Here is a 20,829-nt window from a genome sequence, read left to right on the forward strand (position 1 = left end):
TTATTTTACCAGGCAAGATGACTGAGAACATATTATCTTTTACAGCAATGACCTGGGGAAGAGTTACAGGGGGGTGAGAGGTGATGAATGAGCCAATTGGAAGCTGGGGATAATTAGGTGGCCATGTATCCAGGACACCAGGGTTAACACCCCTACTCTTACGATATGTTCCATGGGATCTTTAGTGACCACAGAGTCAGGACACCAATTTTAACTTCCCATCTGAAAGACAGCCCCTACACAGGGGAATATCCCCTTCAGAGGAGTGAGTGCCTTCTACTGGCCCACCAACACAACTACCAGCAGCATCTGGTCTCCCATCCAGGGACATACCAGGACCAACCCTGTTTAGCTTCAGAGCCAAGCCAGCAGTGGGGTGCAGGATGGTATGCTGCTGGCTTGGCCCCTAAGACCCTCACAAACTTCTACAGATGCACCATTGAGAGCATCCTGCCAGGCTGTATCGCCCACAGTCGCAGGGCTCTCAAGACGGTGGTGAGGACAGCTCAACGCATCATCGGGGTCACACTGCCTGCCCTCCAGGACATCTACAGCACCCGGTGTCACAGGAAGGCCAAGAAGATCAAGGACCTCAGCAATCCGAGCCAAGGCCTGTTCACCCTGCTACCATCTAGAAGGCGGAGACAGTACAGGTGCATCAAAGCTTGGACCGAGAGACTGATAGAAACTGTTTATCTCCAGGCCATCAGACTGTTAAACAGTAAATCACTAGCTGGCCTCCGCCCAGTACCCTGCCCTGAACCTTAGACAGTCACAAGCTGTTTACCACCCAGTACTCTACCCTACACATTAGAGAATGCTGCCCAATATACATAGTCATTGAACACTGGTCACTTTAATAATGTTTACATTATGTTTACCCACTTAATATGTAAATACTGTATTCAAGTCATGGCTCAGCCTATATAATTACTGCTGTACACACCATTCACATACATATACAGTGCCTTCAGAAAGTATTCATAGCCCTGGACTTATTCCACATGTTGCTGTGTTACAGTCTGTAGTCAAAATGGATTCAACAGATTTTTTTTATCTCACCCATCTACACACAATACCCTATAGACATTTTTTGCAAATGAAATACACCCCTTTGCTACGACACTCCAAATTGTGTTCAGGTGTATCCAATTTCCTTCGATTATCCTTGAGATGTCACTACAACTTGATTGGAGTCCACCTCTGCCCAACTGAATTGTTTGGACAGGGTTTAGAAAGAAAGACACCCATCTACAGTAGATAAGATCCCACAGTCTCCATGTCAGAGCAGAAACAACACAATGAAGTCCAAAGAACTGTCTGTCGATCTCTGAGATTGTGATGAGGCATATATCTGGGGAATGGTATAAAACAATTTCTAGAACGTTGAAAGTTTCCAAGAGCGCAGTGGTCTCCATCATGGGAAATTGAAAAAACAAATGGAACTATCCAGACTCTGCCTAGAGCTGGCCTTCCTGACCAAACTGAGTAACCGGGCAAGAAGGACCTTGGTCAGGGAGGTGACCAAGAATCCAATGACCAATTACAGAGTTCCTTTGCTGAGATGGGAGAACCTGACAGAAGGACAACAGTCTCTACAGCACTTCACCAATCTGGGCTTTATGGGAGAGTGGTCAGACAAAAGCCACTCCTCAAAAAAAGACGTTTGCAAAAAGGCACATGAAAGACTCAGATCATAAGGCAAATGACTGTGGTCTGATGAGACAAAAATGTAACTATTTGGCCTGAATATAAAGCGCTATGTCTGGACAAAACCAGACACAGCTCATCACCCGTCTAACACCATCCCGACCGTGACAGCATCATGCTTTTCAGCAGCAGGAACGGGGAGACTGGTAAGGATAAAGGGAACAATGAATGGGTCCAAATACAGGCAAATCCTTGATGAGAACCTGCTTCAGAGTGCAACTGACCTTAGACTAGAGGTCGACCGATTAGGATTTTTTTCAACGCCGATACCGATACCGATTATTGGAGGACCAAAAAAAAGCCGATACCGATTAATCGGCAGTTTTTTTTATTTTATTTGTAATAATGGCAATTACAACAATACTGAATTAACACTTATTTTAGCTTAATACATCAATAAAATCAATTTAGCCTCAAATAAATAATGAAACATGTTCAATTTGGTATAAATAATGCAAAAACAAAGTGTTGGAGAAGAAAGTAAAAGTGCAATATGTACCATGTAAGAAAGCTAACGTTTAAGTTCCTTGCTCAGAACATGAGAACATATGAAAGCTGGTGGTTCCTTTTAACATGAGTCTTCAATATTCCCAGGTAAGAAGTTTTAGGTTGTAGTTATTATAGGAATTATAGGACTATTTCTCTTTATACAATTTGTATTTCATATACCTTTGACTATTGGATGTTCTTATAGGCACTTTAGTATTGCCAGTGTAACAGTATAGCTTCCGTCCCTCTCCTCGCTCCTACCTGGGCTCGAACCAGGAACACATCGACAACAGCCACCCTCGAAGCAGCGTTACCCATGCAGAGCAAGGGGAACAACTACTCCAAGTCTCAGAGTGAGTGACGTTTGAAACGCTATTAGCGCACACCCCGCTAACTAGCTAGCCATTTCACATTGGTTACACCAGCCTAATCTCGGGAATTGATAGGCTTGAAGTCATAAACAGCGCAATGCTTGAAGCATTGCGAAGAGCTGCTGGCAAAACACACGAAAGTGCTGTTTGAATGAATGCTTACGAGCCTGCTGGTGCCTACCATTGCTCAGTCAGACTGCTCTATGAAATCATAGACTTAATTATAACATAATAACACACAGAAATACGAGCCTTAGGTCATTAATATGGTCGAATCCGGAAACTATCACCTCGAAAACAAAACATTTATTCTTTCAGTGAAATATGGAACCGTTCCGTATTTTATCTAACGGGTGGCATCCCTAAGTCTAAATATTCCTGTTACATTGCACAACCTTCAATGTTATGTCATAATTATGTAAAATTCTGGCAAATTAGTTCGCAACGAGCCAGGCGGCCCAAACTGTTGCATATACCCTGACTCTGCGTGCAATGAACGCAAGAGAAGTGACACAATTTCACCTGGTTAATATTGTCTGCTAACCTGGATTTCTTTTAGCTAAATATGCAGATTTACAAATATATACTTCTGTGTATTGATTTTAAGAAAGGCATTGATGTTTAAGGTTAGGTACAGTCGTGCAACGATTGTGCTTTTTTCGCAAAGGCGCTTTTGTTAAATCATCCCCCGTTTGGCGAAGTTTGCTGTCTTTGTTAGGAAGAAATAGTCTTCACACAGTTCGCAACGAGCCAGGCGGCCCAAACTGCTGCATATACTCTGACTCTGTTGCAAGAGAAGTGACACAATTTTCCTAGTTAAAAGAAATTCATGTTAGCAGGCAATATTAACTAAATATGCAGGTTTAGAACTATATACTTGTGTATTGATTTTAAGAAAGGTATTGATATTCATGGTTAGGTACACGTTGGAGCAACGACAGTCCTTTTTCACGAATGCGCACCGCATCGATTATATGCAACGCAGGACACGCTAGATAAACTAGTAATATCATCAACCATGTGTAGTTAACTAGTGATTATGATTGATTGATTGATTGTTTTTTATAAGATAAGTTTAATGCTAGCTAGCAACTTACCTTGGCTTCTTACTGCATTCGCGTAACAGGCAGGCTCCTCGTGGAGTGCAATGTAAAGCAGGTGGTTAGAGCGTTGGACTAGTTAACCGTAAGGTTGCAAGATTGAATCCCCGAGCTGACAAGGTAAAAATCTGTCGTTCTGCCCCTGAACAAGGCAGTTAACCCACCGTTCCTAGGCCGTCATTGAAAATAAGAATGTGTTCTTAACTGACTTGCCTAGTTAAATAAAGGTGTAAAAAAAATAATAATAATCAGCCAAATCGGTGTCCAAAAATACCGAAGTCCGATTGTTATGAAAACGTGAAATCGGCCCTAATTAATCGGCCATTCCGATTAATTGGCCGACCTCTACCTTAGACTGGGGCAAAGATTTACATTCCAACAGGACAATGACCCCAAGCATACAGCCAAAGCAACGCTGGAATGGCTCCAGAACAATAATGTGAAAGTCAGACTTGAATTCCATTGAAAATCTGCAAGGAAGAATCCCCAAATCCAGATGTGCAAAGCTGATAGACATACCCAAAGCTATAATCGCAGCTAAAGGTGCTTCTACAAAGTATTGACTCAGGTGTGTGAATACTTATGTAAATTGTGTCCTGTATATTTTATTTTCACTTTGTCATTAAATAAATCTATTTAATCCATTTTTTATTCAGGCTGCAACACAACAGCATGTGGAATAAATCATGGGGTATGAATACTTTCTAAATGGCACTGTATATTTATTTACATTCCGGACTCTGACATTGCTCATTCTGATCCGTCTTAATTTCTTGTTCTTTTTTGGGGGGGGGGGTGGGGAGATAATGTGTGTATTGCTAGATATTGCTGAATTGTTGGAGCTAGAAACATAAGCATTTCGCTGCAACTGTGATAACATCCGCTGCAACTGTGTGCGCCACCAATAACCGTTGATTTGATTAATCTAGGCTCAGTCCAATTAGACCGGGAGAATGGTGTAAACATATACGGTAAGCATATATGGGGATTGAGGTTCAACGAGAGAGAGAGGTGTGAACTTGAAGTGTGTTGAACAAAAACAAAGGTGCTAGATCCCGGATATGAAAGGGTGTCTAGGCCTTGAGTCTGTGTGTGGCAGGAAAAGGAGAGATTGGCCAGGTTGTCAGAGGTTGTCTGTTAAAAATGGGTCAGTGTGTCTGACCCTGTTAATTCAAGCCTGGTATGAGCTTGTCCTTCAGAAAGCTCAGACTCTCTAATGCACTCGTAATGCACAGCCCTGACTAAGTACTTCCTGTCATGTAGAACTGCTGCCAGAAGGGAGACAAAGGCTAGCTCTGATCTAAGGTTATGCAAAGCAGACAAGCTGCTACAGTAGCTAAATAACAGATCTGGAAATCAGTAAGGCTAGGCCTATGTCAATGGACGATTCTTTAAAAAGCATTATCTTTATCCCTGTTAAGAGATCACAAGTATAACATGAGGTCTTCAATCTTTGATCTATTTTCATGGCCTAGAAATTTTGTCAGCTATCAACAGCCAAATGAAAACAGAAGGTTTTTCACCTTGAATGTCAAAGAAAACATTAAAAAAAAGAAAAGATTTTGCTCCCTCCTGGGTGCCATGGTTACCTTTGGCTGCGAGGTCAGCTCTCCTGTTTTTGAAGAAAAAACACTTACGTAAACAGTCACTGAATCACATAACTAGACACACATCTCAAGTCATTAAAATGCCTATGAGGAAATTAAAACGAGTGCTTATAGCAAATGGCACTTTCATGCCAAGGGAACAATAGGTTATCCATGCTCAATTGAACTGCATACTAATTGGGTAATCACAGAGTCTAATTATAAGATGTTGACTGGTAGGACAACATGCATTTTGCCTGTGGGGAAAGAAATGCTAATCATAGACAAATTGTTGTTTCTTAAGCCACAATAAAATAGTTGAAGGTAACAATAGGGCAGGTCAGTTGTATAGCATATAAACAGATAGGGAAATGGTTAACCACACTGGGCAGGTGGTGGGCTGGTTAGTTTTGGTGGTGATGGTAAAAGACAGAGGACGCATAGGGGTGAGTCTCCTCAATCAGAGTTAGTACATTAGGGCTCTTCTCCACCGGTGGTATGATGCTTCTCTTCCTGGCGCCACCCAGTCGTCCCCAGGACACAGAGGCCATGTGTGAAAACTCTGATGCAGGATTAGACTCACCATACCACTGTAATTGGTTATTATTAACACTCATCACGAATACATTATCCACAAGCTGCGGATGATATGAAATATGCAATTTTCCTGAGGCCACGAAGTGTTACCAATTAAAGACGCTGACATTCTTGTCCTAGATCTACTAGCTCAACGGCAGAAATTCTTGGATGGTTTTCCAACAGCTGCACAAACGAGGCACTAGAAACTGTAACCCTGTGTATGGCGTGCCAGCAAGCGTGCGTGTGTGAATGTGTGGCAGTCCAGTGTCTCCAGGAATAAGCTGGCTGGTCAAAGATGAAAGAAAGGAATGCTGGTCCATCTCTCCAGTCTCCACAAAGAGAATATTACAAATAAAAAATGTTATATTTTAAAGGAAAACTTTCAACTGTTAGCCACATGAAGCCATCTTTAAAGTCGGTGGCTTGATTGCAACGAACAGGCAGAACTTAACACGCTCGTGCAGGTTACCACTGGATTTCCTAAAACATTACTAAACGGGAGATTACATGCACCTGCTGGCTAAACTAAGCTTGATTGCAACGAAAAACCAACAAGGGAAAACCAGCAGATTAGTTGATCTTTCTCATTGACCTCTCATCAGAAACCGTAAGCCTGATGAATGAGTATAAGAATATAGAAGTAGTAGGCCTATATTTGTTTCAAACGTTTCACCTTAATTGACAAAATAATATAATATTTAACATTCAAAATAACTTTATAGACTATATTTTCATTTGATCAAAAAACATAGATTATATAACTCAAATCACAATTTACTTGATTTAGTTACACATTTCAAGTATGGACTCTCCAGGGATTTTATACCCCCAATATTGATAAGAAATGACCATATCAGACTATTTATTTTAAAGACAGTTGTATTCAATGGATTACATAAATTGGAAATGAATAAAATAATTAGAGCATGCTACACCATCAACATCAGTTCATTTGTATTTGTCTTTATTATGGATTCTCATTCCTGGGATCCAGCAAAAGTAAGGCAGTTTATACAATTTTAAAAACATTACAATGCATTCACAGATTTCACAACACACTGTGTGACCTCAGGCCCCTACTCCACCACTACCACATATCTACAGTACTAAATCCTATTGTCTGTATAGTGCGTATGTTATTGTGTGTGTGTGTGTGTGTGTGTGTGTGTGTGTGTGTGTGTGTGTGTGTGTGTGTGTGTGTGTGTGTGTGTGTGTGTGTGTGTGTGTGTGTGTGTGTGTGTGTGTGTGTGTGTGTGTGTGTGTGTATGTATGTCTGTGTGTGTGTGTCTGTGCCAATGTTTGTGTTGCTTCACAGTCCCCGCTGTTCCATAAGGTGTTTTTTAATCTGTGTTTGAAATCAAATTTTACAGCTTGCGTTAGTTACTTGATGTGGAATAGAGTTCCATGTAGTCATGGCTCTATGTAGTGCTGTGTGCCTCCCATAGTCTGTTCTGGACTTGGGGACTGTGAAGAGACCTCTTGTGGCGGGGTCTTGCGGGGTATGCATGGGTGTCCGAGCTTTGTGCCAGTAGTTTAGACAGACAGCTCGGTGCATTCAACATGCCAATCCTCCCATAAATAAAAGTAGTGATGAAGTCAATCTCTCCTCCACTTTCAGCCAGGAGAGATTGGCATGCATATTATTAATATTAGCTCTCTGTGTACATCCAAGGACCAGCTGTGCTGCTCTGTTCTGAGCCAATTTACATTTTCCTAAGTCCTTTTTTGTGGCACCTGACCACACGACTGAACAGTAGTCAAGGTGCGACAAAACAGGGCGCCTGTGGGACCTGCCTTGTTGATATTGTTGTTAAGAAGGTAGAACATCGCTTTATTATAGACAGACTTCTCCCCATCTTAGCTACTACTACATCAATATGTTTTGACCATGACAGTTTACAATCTAGGGTTACTCCAAGCAGTTTAGTCATCTTAACTTGCTCAATTTCCACATGATTTATTACAAGATTTAGTTGAGGTTTAGGGTTTAGTGAGTGTTTTGTTCCAAATACAATGCTTTTAGTTTTAGAAATATTTAGGGCTAACTTATTCCTTGCCACCCACTCTGAAACTAATTGCAGCTCTTTGTTGAGTGTTGCAGTCATTTTAGTCGCTGTAGTAGCTGACATGTATAGTGTTGAGTTATCCGCATACATAGACACTGGCTTTACTCAAAGTCAGTGGCATGTTGTTAGTAAAAATTAAAAAAAGCAAGGGGCCTAAACAGCTACCCTGGGGAATTCCTGATTCTAACTGGATTATATTTGACAGGCTTCCATTAAAGAAAACACTCTGTGTTCTGTTAGACAAGTCTCTTTATCCGCATTATAGCAGGGGGTGTAAAGCCATAACACATACTTTTTTCCAGCAGCAGACTATGATCGATATGTCAAAAGCTGCACTGAAGTCTAACAAGACAGCCCCCACAATAATTTTATCATCAATTTCTCTCAGCGAAATCATCAGTCATTTGTGTAAGTGCTGTGCTTGTTGAGTGTCCTTCCCTATAAGCATGCTGAAATTCTGCTGTCAATTTGTTTACTGTGAAATAGCATTGTATCTGGTCAAACACAATTTTTTCCAGAAGTTTACTAATTGTTGGTAACAGGCTGATTTGTCGACTATTTGAGCCAGTAAAGCGGGCTTTACTATTCTTGGGTAGCGGAATGGCTTTAGCTTCCCTCCAGGCCTGAGAGCATATACTCTCTAGTAGGCTTAAATTGAAGATGTGGCAAATAGGAGTGGCAATATCGTCTGCTATTATCCTCAGTAATTTTCACATTCATATAATGTGTCAGGTAAATTGCCCCAGTAGATTTGCCCCGGTAAAGAAGGAAATACTTTGTTTCAGTTGGACAGAATGATTGTCAAAAAGATAAGGACTGAGTTTTTCCGATGATAATACCAACCAGAGATTGAAATGGTCTTGAAAAATGTTGGCTGCAATCAAGACTGAAAGATAACCTCGACATCCGCATTAGAGTGGTAATTCGCTGGCCAATGTTGGCTGCAATTGAGATCAGCTGTGCGGGTGATTTTAGCACGTATTGATGGTTTAACGTGAGATCAACTGCCGATAATCTGGCAGCTTTCAATGGTTGCAATTGGCCCATTCAGTTCTACTGCTACACCAGAAACATATCAGAAACTTGGATCTTTGATAATGGCATAATATGGTTTATTTCAGGATAACTGCCATATCCACTTGAGTCACAACAGCATTACTTTACTGATAATGAACATACTCAGCTTTGTGAAATATTGCTGTAGCACAAACATTTTCCTTTCCACATTTATCGTTTGTACTTTCTAGCTGTGTAAACCACAAACACACACTATACTGTATATCTATCCAATCCTCTAAATACACTGTATGTCTAACTTAACAGTGGCTTTCCATAACTGGGATAAATTACGAGAATCGTGAACAGAGGCCATATTTCCAATCTAACACACAGTTAATAATTCAACATTTAATATAAAATAACAAGTTGTCCAGGAACAATATCATTGAATAATTGATTCACTGCACTCTCCTCCCATGCCACTGGATATGAATCACATTTTAAAGAATCAGAAAACCATATTACTTCCTCAATGCTTTGACCCCCTGCCCTCAAATGTGCTTCATATGGCCATCCTCTTGAAGTAAAAACAAAGTGGAGAGGTGACCCATTGCTATTCTCAGTGACATTTTGCAACATTATGTAAATACACTTCATTGTCCATCCCTGTAATGAGAGCACTTAACAGAGGAGAGAAAAGTTGGTCCCCAAGGCTCCAGCTCACCACTGTACTGTCTTCCATTCACTGTCACTGTCAATGTCACCAGTCTCTCTTCCTCTCCTAGTTTATCCCAGAGGCACAACTGAACAGGGGGAGCTCCATCTCATTGCAGAAATGGCCAATTTCTCCCTCTCTATCACTCCCGCTCTCTCTCTCTCGCTCTCTCTCACACACCCACACTAACCCCATGGGAAGACACTCAATTTAAACCAACATGGCTCTGCTAACAGAAGCACTTGGATACATTCCTAGTTCCTACTGGCCATTTGAAATAGATCCCTCTTTGATTGCTGCCAGGTAGACAGAGTAAAATAGAGCATCTAGTCCTGCCGTTGTATACAATGAATCTGTCAATAGCAGATAGGGAAGAAGCTTTACCATAATCTTCCATCTAGTTTGAGAATTTCTGAGCTATTTTCTGTCTCCAACCTCTGTGGTTCCTGTCATCACCTGCTCCCCCTGCTGAGCATTAGAATATAGATTAAAGAAAGTCAGTGTGCGAGACAGTGGGAGATGGAGGGAGGGAGGGGCCGACACAGACCTCAAGCAACAGCCACCTGACAGCAGGTTACCCAGGAGGATACCAGCAGCCAATCAGCTAACAGTCTCCAGCCATCTCTCCAGAGGGACAATGGACAGACGGGCAGATTTGAGCGCTGAAGGACACCGTCTCTCCTACACACTGCTGGCGCGTGTGCCCATGCACAAACACAAACACACACAGGGGCACAACGCTTCGTATTGTGTGTTTATACATACAGTACTGCGATAGTTTCAAAGTGAAGTGATTTGTTTGAGCCGAAAGAAGTCAATGAGGGAAAAAACGTGATTAAGAAATAGCTTTGTGCGAGTCGAACATCGTTTCCCAATTAAACTAATTGTGCTTGTAGATAATGAACAGTTTCTCATTTCCCCAGCTCAGCAGCTTTGGAAGACAAATTGTTTACCAGAAAGATTAGAAGAGCATGTAATGAATGCATTTCATTTGCCTCAACACAAATAAAAGGGACTTGAAATACCTCAGCGGATGGTACTGCCACCATCGTCCATAGTTCACCCCCTCCTACGCCTGGGTGTTTGTGCACTCTGTGAGAGAGAGATGCGATAAACTCATAGGACAGACAAGGGCATAGTAGCCTATGTCTCTATTTTTCTCAGACAGTATTTGGCTTTTTGGGCTCCACACTCATGACATATTGTGCTGTCATAATCTTAATGGATATGGATTGAATAATACACAATAATTCAATAGATTTCTTTGAAATACCATAACCATGATCAAAGTTGATAATCTTGAAGAGGACGCAATACGCCACAACCCATGCAAGATTGATCATGTCCATGAATCCCAAAAAAAGGTTAAGTTTGACATAACATGACAGATGGCAGCCGCCAAGCTAACTGATTCGGCTTTGGCCTGACTAAAAATGCTACAGTAACCTGTCACGGTGAACAGAACAAGCCAACTGAGCAGAGACTATGTCTGAGAGTCTTTTAATCGTGAACAAACACTCTCACTCCTGAGACCCGCATCATCTCATTCTCATCTCAGTCTGTCTGTTGGCTATCAGCCCATCCATATGATACCCAGATTACTGCCAACACACAGCACACTAACATGCTGGTCTCCATCCATACTTCCTTTGTATGAGAGAGATGGCGCTAACCTACTGACAGACCTACTGCTCATATACCTTAAAAGGCTAAGTGCCAGTTCTCCGGAAAGACCTGGACTACTGCGAGCACCAATAACCTGGTGCGCTCCCCTGTCCCATCCCATTCTCAACACCCATTCAGGCGAGATCTAATTCACAGATGAATAATGGATGGAAAGACTTTCATCTATCAAGGTTTTTTCCCCCCCTCTTCTCTTGCACTATAGCTGCAGAGATAATGTGCTCTCTCTTATGTACATATTGTCGTTTTATTCCTTTTGCCTATTTTCTGAATAACTGTAAGATGTAAATATTGTGTCGTTCCTGGAAGCTGTTGCCGTAGTGATAACCAAAAGATTCCTCTCTCTCTCTCTCTCTCTCTCTCTCTCTCTCTCTCTCTCTCTCTCTCTCTCTCTCTCGAAGTTGCACACATGAGGAACCTTTTTAGTAGCCTAGGGTCTGGGAAAAATGTGGCCTTTTACAAACGCATTTCATGCAACTCTAAGTAATTTTACATGACTGGAGACTATTGGAGACGATTGTACTGTAAATATTTCAAAAGGCCTGTTTTGTCAGCATGCTGTTTTTTCACTGACAGATTTGCCACGCGTTCCCAACTGTAGGCTATTCCTTGTTATATACTGGGTGGTTCAAACCCTGAATGCTGATTGGCTGAAATCCGTGGTATATCAGACCGTATAACATGGGTATGACAAAACATTTATTTTTACTGCTCTAATTATGTTGGTAACCAGTTTATAATAGCAATAAGGCACCTCGGGGTTTGTGATATATGGACAATATACCATGACTAATGTCTGTATCCTAGCATTCCACGTTGCGTCGTGTATCAGAACAGCCCTTGGACGTGGTATATTGGCCATATGCCACACCCCCCTCGGGCCTTATTGCTTAATTATTGGGCTACAATCCACAGCTAGGCTATTTTTCAAAAGAAGCTATGGATCCTCTGTGGCTAAATGACAGACCTTCTCATGGTGTAGTAGGCTATTCTGAATGACTTTATTTATTTATGAACAGACAGCAGTAATTCTATATGTTTTTTTGTCGGGGCAGGAGAATTAGCGAAGAGGCAACTCAAAAGAACTTTGATCGCTTTTGTTAAAATGTTTACATTGCAAAAAGTAGAGGATGAGAGGTACAGGATCCAGGTACACCTCATGAGGTGAGAGGTACAGGATCCAGGTACACCTCATGAGGTGAGAGGTACAGGATCCAGGTACACCTCATGAGGTGAGAGGTACAGGATCCAGCCAAATAGGTTCCGGTACAAAACGGAGAGGTGCCGGATACTGTTCAAATTAAGCACTGTTTTAAACTTAACCCTAACCTTAACTGTAACCTTAACCACACTGCTAACCTTATGCCTAACCCTAAAATAAAAGCCCATTTTGACTTTGCAGCTGGCCCATATAGTGGAAACCTTAGCTCTACCCCAGGACAAGATTCATCCCAATAAAGGGCAACTTGTAAGGAGAGGGAGCGAAAAGGCCACATCTCCCCACTCCTTCATCCAATTAGTCCCCTGCTTTTTCGTTGTTCATTACCCTGATTCGATTAATCTATAACCTTGAGTTTCCTCTCAGCTCTTTATTGACCCTCCCCATCCTCCCATCTCCCTCTCTGGAGCACCAGTCAGTATGTTGATTATCCTAGTAGACTTCCCTCAACTCCTTGATATCTTTAACAATCTCCACTTTGATAAATGCCCCCAGGCTTCTTCCTCCTCTCCTCCTCCTGTAAAAGCAGTAGCACGCGAGGCTTTTTCTACAGATGCACGGCCAGAAAACGGAGATACGGGTGGCACCAGGCAGCTAGCGCTGCTAAGGAGGAATAAACCCACAAACACTGAGCAATTAGCATTTTCATCCAAATCAGAGAGGCAGCTTGTGAAGCTGCCCATCAATAATGCAGGCTGGTGGGAGACCCTGGCTGCTAGGCTACTGGCCCACAGAACGTACAGGGCTGTGTCCTTGGGCTACTGAGACTGGGGAAGGCTCCAGCTCAGAGCTCCTGCTTAGATCCACACAGGGGCCTCTCCTATTGCCGGGCCCACTGTAATAACAGCTGCTAGACCTAGACACACGTGAGTGGAATAACAATCACTAAAATAATACCACCACCAGGCTTCAAATAGCCAGCCATGTCCTTTAGCAACCAACAGCAACAGACAAAATGGAAGGCCGCCGATCGCAGAAGGCGGAGAGCTGCGAGTGGAAAGCAGCCTGGAAGGTGGAGGTCTCTGGGAGTGTGATTCATGTTAGCGCTTTCATTAAGTGGATTACGTACTTATCTCACATCAATATTCCTCCTCGTACGAATTAATTGGCACTAAAAGGGGAGTGGCAGCGATGAGGCAACAGGAGCCATTGTGATGACGTTTTTACTACCATGTTTATTTTCCTTAATTAATGCAATGGTGGTTTTGAAGTGCAATAGTAAATGTGTCCAGTTGAGGTACGTGAACAAAAGACTGCCATATTGAGGATGAAAGAGATCGAGCATAGTGTTGTTCAGTGGTCTTTGACCAGAGAAAAGCAGGCAGGCTAATTGCTAGTGCCTGCTCTCTCAGCAGGCATCAAGCTTGTCCCCCTCTCCTTTGTGATAACAGCTCTGCTTACTGCTCCACTCTGGACGACCTTCACCAATGCAGACTGGGGAGTCTGTCTGTGGCTGCAGCCAAACCCACCCACCCACACACACACACACACACAACTATCTCACACATTTTACAACCAGCAAGATAACTTCTAATCTTGTCTCCCTCCATGTCAAGTTTCCTACATAATAATCTGATTGGTGGGCTCTTTGGTCTGAGTTACCTGAAGTATGCTGGAGCCCATCTGCTGGTATTGAACCTGAGGGCTGAAGTTGAGACACAATTGCTTTTCTGCTGTTATTGATTCAGCTGCATAAAACATTAAACGGTTTTGAGGTTTCAGGAGACACCCCTGGATTTCTATGAGGAGCTACACAGGAAGAAAAACTCCACATGACAAAGGGGCTGAAGTTGGTTGGCTGAGCCAATAGCTAGCAGTATAATATAAACACATACTTTATAACATCTATTGTATTCCATACAAAACACAAAGGCTAGCTGTGTAATCAAGGTATGAACAGTCCAGAGGAGGCTGGTGGGAGGAGCTATAGGAGGACGGGCACATTGTAATGGTTGTAATGGAATAAACGGAACGTAGTCAAACGTGGTTTGCATGTGTTTGAGACCATTCCATATTTTCCATTCCAGCCATTACAATGAGCCCTTCCTCCTATAGCTCATCCCACCAGCCTCCTCTGGAACAGTCATATAATACTCCACTGCAATAACAGTGTAATCAGGCTGCACTGAGGGCCATGTTGCCTGCTGGGTCAGAAACAGTGGTCAGTGGGACTGCTGTGAGGAGAGAGGGGGGAGGGCTCAGCCTGTCCAGAAGGCTGCTCTTCTGCCCAACTGAACCATCATTCTTTATTATGGTGCTTTATCCTTTTACAGTCCGTCTCAAACTGCTGCTGCTCCATACAGTAATAACACTGAACCACACAGATACAGAGGCATCATGCATCAAACATCAACAACGACTGTACTCAGCGGAAGACACGGAAAGACTCCCCTCATTCCATTCAAACTGCCGTTTCACGCCTGGCTTTCAGTCCTCCAAGCTACGTATTATAGAGCAACCTAGAGAGACTATAAAACATTTTACTGCCAGTTTGTGATAAAGACAGCTAACTTAGTGTACGTGCTTGGCTGTGGGAAATCATCTTTATGGTGTCCTCCTGTGAGCAGTCAACAGCACAACCCTCCCCCCACATTCCCCCTCTACCTTGGTCAAGCTGTGGGGGGAGGGGGGTGGACCCCGCCCTTCCCCATGTGAATCATCCTAGAACCCCCCTGATGTAACTCTGCCAATAGACTAGGCCACTAAGGCATGTAACAATACTGACAAATAGTTCCGGAGGCACACTAATTCCTCCCATTGCTGAGTTCATCTGCAGTTATCGTTTTAAAATCTCATAATCGGCAGGCTAATTGAATTGGACTTGATCTAATTTAGGGAGACCTCCGTTTGTAGGCCCGCGGATCAATTTCCAAAAACGGGGCCTTTTTCTTTTGAACTCAGTCAGGGTCTCATTGTTGACAGTTAGAAGAGTAGAAAACACAAGGTGCCGTTTCGAAACTTGGTTGTGCATCAGCAGCTTTCTTCTTGTTATGTCACTCACTGTTTTGATTGATAAATTAGTCTAGACAACTATCTAACCTTGTAATAACCATGAACGAGTACCGACCGGTCACGCTGGGCACCTCCAGGTGGTCCCCATTGAATTTGTTATTGCAGGAAATTAACCAAATCTGGTACAACACATTTAGTTAAGAGAGTTAAGTAGTAGATTGTTTGCACAAATCAGTTGACTGCATGTGTGTGTATGAATGTGGGTTAGCAGACCCGCGAGCCACTTCAGCCCCTCATGATGAGTTCAGATTCTTCGCGGCCCCCAACCCCCATCAAAGTTGCCCATCCCTGATCTAATTCAATCTTACTGGAGAGAGACAGAGAGGAGGAGCCTGAGCTCAGGCCAGATGCTCCTCAGTTCATTCTCCTGGACTGAGCTGCAGTGCAAACGCTGTTCTAATTAAAACTAGGGAGCAAGAACAAAGGATCTCCCAAGAGGTTAAATGCCATAGAGGACACTACAAGCACTCTGATGCTGTATGGAACTAGAACAAGCTCTCTTAATTACTGAACATTTATCCGAGGCAGGTAGGTAGCGCTGATCAATGCATTTCTGTCCAAATTAAAAATGACTTTCCTCATCAGTCCTGAAAACAGGTTTATGTTTACTCCTTTATAGAGAAGGTCACAGTGTAGCAATTGTTTGGGAATTGATTACAGACTAAAACCTTCATCAACACAACAGGTAGTATTGTATGGACAATACAGTATTGAGTCAGGAGTTGTATCATTCATATCTTTCTAAAATGTCTCTCACATCCAAACCATCCAAACCATGTCCTCAGCCTGACCACAGGAAAGCCTACGGTGTTGAGAACAGTGGACACACAACCCACTGTGCTGCTACCCCTGCCGCTACCCATCAATGTCTTGGGGTGCTTGTTGACAAGACTCTTTGTGGAGCTCAACTTGTGGAGCTGAACTTCATATCCCCTTAGGCTTCCAATGCCCTGTTCACAGTGCTCATCATACACATACTGTAGGGCATATCCTACCTTAATCATTGAAAAGGCATGTATAAAACATAGAAAGAATCTCAAACCCTAAGGGACTACAACTGCCCAATTTCCTTGTTGGTTCGAGTAACATGCACTTCTGGGGTATCTGATAGAAGCCTGGATGAAGAGAAGGCCCTTACAGAGGCTTTTGAAGTGCTGTATTCCTTCATGTTGAATCTCTACTATAACTATTTCAGGTAGCGGGGTCAGCTCGAGGGTGCGGTAATAACCCAGTAAATTGTCTCCCGGAGGCACCAGTACTCTCACAGAATACCAAACCTGACTCAGACACGGCAGGCCTCGCCATCGAGAGAGAGAAAAACTTCTCAGAAATCACATTCCCGTAATTACTCTTTCTTTGAGGGGTGATATAATAAAATCATCCCTTTTTTTAACTCAATCCGATTTGAAACAGGGTCTGTGTGACGAGAAATGCTGTGCTAAGCGTGTATTTCACGGGAAGCCTGTTAATCTCGTTCCTCATATGAAAAGTAAAGTGTCTGGCGCTGAAGTACAGGGGTTCAAAATCAAATCAAACTGTATTGGTCACAGGGCCTTCCGAGTGGCGCAGCGGTCTAAGGCGCTGCATCACAGTGCTAGCTGTGTCACCACAGATCCTGGTTCGATCCCAGGCCGGGAGACCCATGAGGCGGCGCACAATTAGCCCAGCGTCGTCCGGGTTTGGAGAGGTTTTGGCCGGCCGGGTTGTCCTTGTCCCATTGCGCTCTAGCGACTCCTGTGGTGGGCCGGGCACATGCCAGCTGACACGGTCGCCAGTTGTACAGTGTTTCCTCCGACACATTGGTGCAGCTGGCTTCCAGGTTAAGTGGGCAGTGCGACTTGGTTGGGTCGTGTTTTGGAAGAAGCACAGCTCTCGACCTTCGCCTCTCCCGTGTCCGTACGGGAGTTGCAGCGATGGGACAAGACTGTAACTACCAATTGAATATCACAAAAATGGGGTAAAGAAATGAAATAATAATATATTGTATTGCTTACATACACATTTAGCAGATGTTACAGTGGGTGTAGCGAAATGCTGGTGTTCCTAGCTCCAACAGTGCATTAGTGTCTAACAATTCAACAACCTTCAATATGTGTTTCAGTACAGTAGCTGGTCCCATGTATTCCTTCTCCTATTTCTCTGTTTTTCCATTATTTTACTCTTCATGGTGGCTTCAGGAGTGACCTACATATGGCAGCTCTGACAGGGGGCAGACAGGATGTGATTCATCAGCCATCTTGGGGACAACCTCACACCCCCAGGAGAATGTTTAAAGGAGACAGCTCATATGTTATCACCAAACTAGACACACAGACAACTCTGTCATTTAGGCTTCACATGCCATCATTGGTTGAAATATGAGGTGAAAGTTTGGCTGATTAATCGTACTGTCAACGGCCGTTCACTAGGCTTTTCTCCTCTCACCACGATGCGACTAGAGACTATAAACACAGACTGACAGTGTGGTCTTTGTCAGATTATTCCATGCTTCATGAGTGGTGAGTGAGTCTTCTTTTGGAGTCGTATAGCGTAAACCGACCATTCCTTCAACTTGTCAACATGGACAGAGTCAGAGTGGGTCCCGGGCAGCATTGAGCAAATTCTCAGTTCTGCTTCTTTTTCCTGCATGCTCGTTCCAGCCCTGTTCATCTCCTAGCCTGTCAACCGCACCTGCCAACTTCCTCTTTTCCATTCCACCAGAACTTTGGTTTTGGAAACATAAAAGTCAGACCAGAGGAGGCTTGGACACACCACTCTCTCAACACACACACACACACACACACACACACACACACACACACACACACACACACACACACACAGAACCACTGACTGGAAATAATGTCTCTCTCACACCTTAACAGAAAGGCCCGGCCCGTCGGCCCAGTCTCCTGGAAGTAGAACCTTCAGAGAGATGCAGCTCCCCAGTGAACTAGAACTAGACACTGTTCACAGCTCAGTGGCAGACCGTTCAACCATCACATCTGGGGAGAGTCCTCACGCAGTCCTCCACACAGAGCAGCACTTCTGTGTATGATGTAAGTAGGATATGCATTCTGCCATGTAAACCAATTCTAGCGTGACAACTCAGGCATTCATCTAAATATTGTTGTTGGATGTTGAGCATGTATTATGCAACCATTGTATTTAGAGGACTTCTATAAGAGGACTCTTTCCACTCACAATGAACTCTGTTGTGGTCATCCAGTGACTAACTGCACTGCAACTGAAGAACTCTTAACTCCCATCACTCTGCATCTAAAAACAAACCATTACGCTGGTCCCTGTCACGCCTCGCTAGCAGCCTGACGTTGTATATTAATTATAGCCAAAGGCCTTATTTCAGCACTGCACAGCGGCGGGGAAGTCACTGCACCCAGTGGCTGCTGGGTCGTGTGAGGGGTGGCTGGATGATCACTGGAATTGTCTCTATTTTTAGCAGGGCCTGTTATTTTGGGTTGTCAGTACGGGTGCGGCAGCGAGCTCATTCTGCCCGTGGACCAGGAGTTGACTTACCTTCTATGGATGGGGCCTGGTCCTGGGCAGCATACAGCATATTCTTGAACGCCTGGAAAGGGAAAAAACAGAGGGATAATCACTCATCAGTTTCTCTACTGTACAAGCAATGACCTGTTGATGTTTAATCAAATCAATCAACGCCTTTTCATATGAGTAAATGATTGCAATAATTAGTGGGGTGATCGTAATGAACACGATATTATTGATTGATAAATTCAAGTAATCTACTTACATAGCCATTCTCATGAATATTTTGATAAGTCAATTACTTCACACAAATGAAGAAAGAAGACAAAGAAAACTATGTAGTATATTGATAGTATATCTGAAATTTCCAAACTCAGTACATTTTATTTCACCTTTATTTAACCAGGTAGGCTAGTTGAGAACAAGTTCACATAATGTCTACAGGGAAAAATAACCATCTTTCGGCAACAATCCGCAAAATGTGTGAAGATAATGATTCCAGACGGAGTTATAGGACATCAATGTCGCTGTATTTAACCATGATGTCTGATGGACACAATTTCCCTGTCACATTTCACATCTCTCAAATGAAACAGAGATAGAGGCTAGTTCTTATCAGTTCTTACAGTTGTTATCACACCCAAAGATTGTGTCTGTGGTTGAAAAGGGACCACAGATGTGCAGGGCAAGTTTTTTTTCATGACATTGTTGATGGTGCTCTTCTAAAATCACATCCCTTATTTTCAGAGAAACCAAATGCACTGCAGATTGTTCTGTACACGGATGAAATAGAGTTCTGTAATCCACTAGGATCGTTTGCATCAAAAAACAAGTTGTTAATGGTGTACTACACCCTAGGAAATATAAATCCAAAATACAGGTCTAAACTGGCTGCTATCAGGCTACCTGCCATGGCTAGATCAGCAGACCTCTGTCAATCTGGTGTAGATGTAAAATTGAATAGAATCAAGGAAGACATGGATGCATTGTACAGTGGAGTTAAAATGCAAACTATTAACGATATATGGTGCCATGGTCTCTCTCTGTGGAGACACCCTGGCACAACATAAACTGGCAGGGTTCAAAGAGGGTGTGGGCTTTGCCTACAGTAAGTGCAGACACTGAGTGTTCTTTTGAGGACATGCAGTGACACTTCAACGAGGACGCATATACTAAAAGGACATTGGAGAAGCATGTCAGACAGTGTGATGAAATAGAAAAGGCACAGACGGACTTGCTTCGCAACAGCCTGAGAACAACATATGGGATCAATAGAAGGAGCAAGTTAGTTGAGTTCCCTGCCTTTGATATCATACAACAAACTCTGCAAGACATTATGCATGTAATTCTGGAGGGCATAGCCCCATTGGAAATCAAATGTGTTTTGAATCATCTTGTTGTGTCAGGACAGATTGATTGATTCCCTTATTCCCCTCTAGATGTTAGAGATCGGCCATCCCCAATTTCTGTTTGTACATTAACGTCAAGTGATGGTAAACTAAAACAGTCATCTGGGCAAATGCTTGTCCTGCTAAGGATAATGCCATTTGTTTTGGAGACTTTGGAAGTCAGTGCATATATACAACTGATAATTGAGCTAATAGAGATTGTGCAGATGGTATTTGCACCTGTTCTTTCCATTGTGATTGTGTCTAGGTTGAAGTTACTCATTGAAAATCATTTGAAGCATTGGAAGGAGCTTTTTCCAGACCGCAATGTTACACCTAAACAGCATTATATGATACATTTGCCATCACAGATAAAGTCATTGGGTCCAATGGTTAGACATATGTATATGCGGTTCGAGTCTAAAC

General features: G+C 43.0%; 1 protein-coding gene across 1 annotated transcript in view; it reads right to left on the minus strand.

The window, feature by feature from the left end:
* LOC106584313 (xenotropic and polytropic retrovirus receptor 1 homolog) overlaps positions 1–20,829 on the minus strand; it is a 103,809-nt gene that overhangs the window by 76,152 nt on the left and 6,828 nt on the right. The window contains exon 2 of the mRNA XM_014169421.2: positions 19,046–19,097. Within this exon, the coding sequence (XP_014024896.1) occupies positions 19,046–19,097 (52 nt within the window). The remainder of the gene's footprint in view (positions 1–19,045; positions 19,098–20,829) is intronic.

The sequence above is a fragment of the Salmo salar genome, chromosome ssa23, assembly GCF_905237065.1.
Source record: "Salmo salar chromosome ssa23, Ssal_v3.1, whole genome shotgun sequence".
In the NCBI taxonomy this organism is placed as follows: domain Eukaryota; kingdom Metazoa; phylum Chordata; class Actinopteri; order Salmoniformes; family Salmonidae; genus Salmo; species Salmo salar.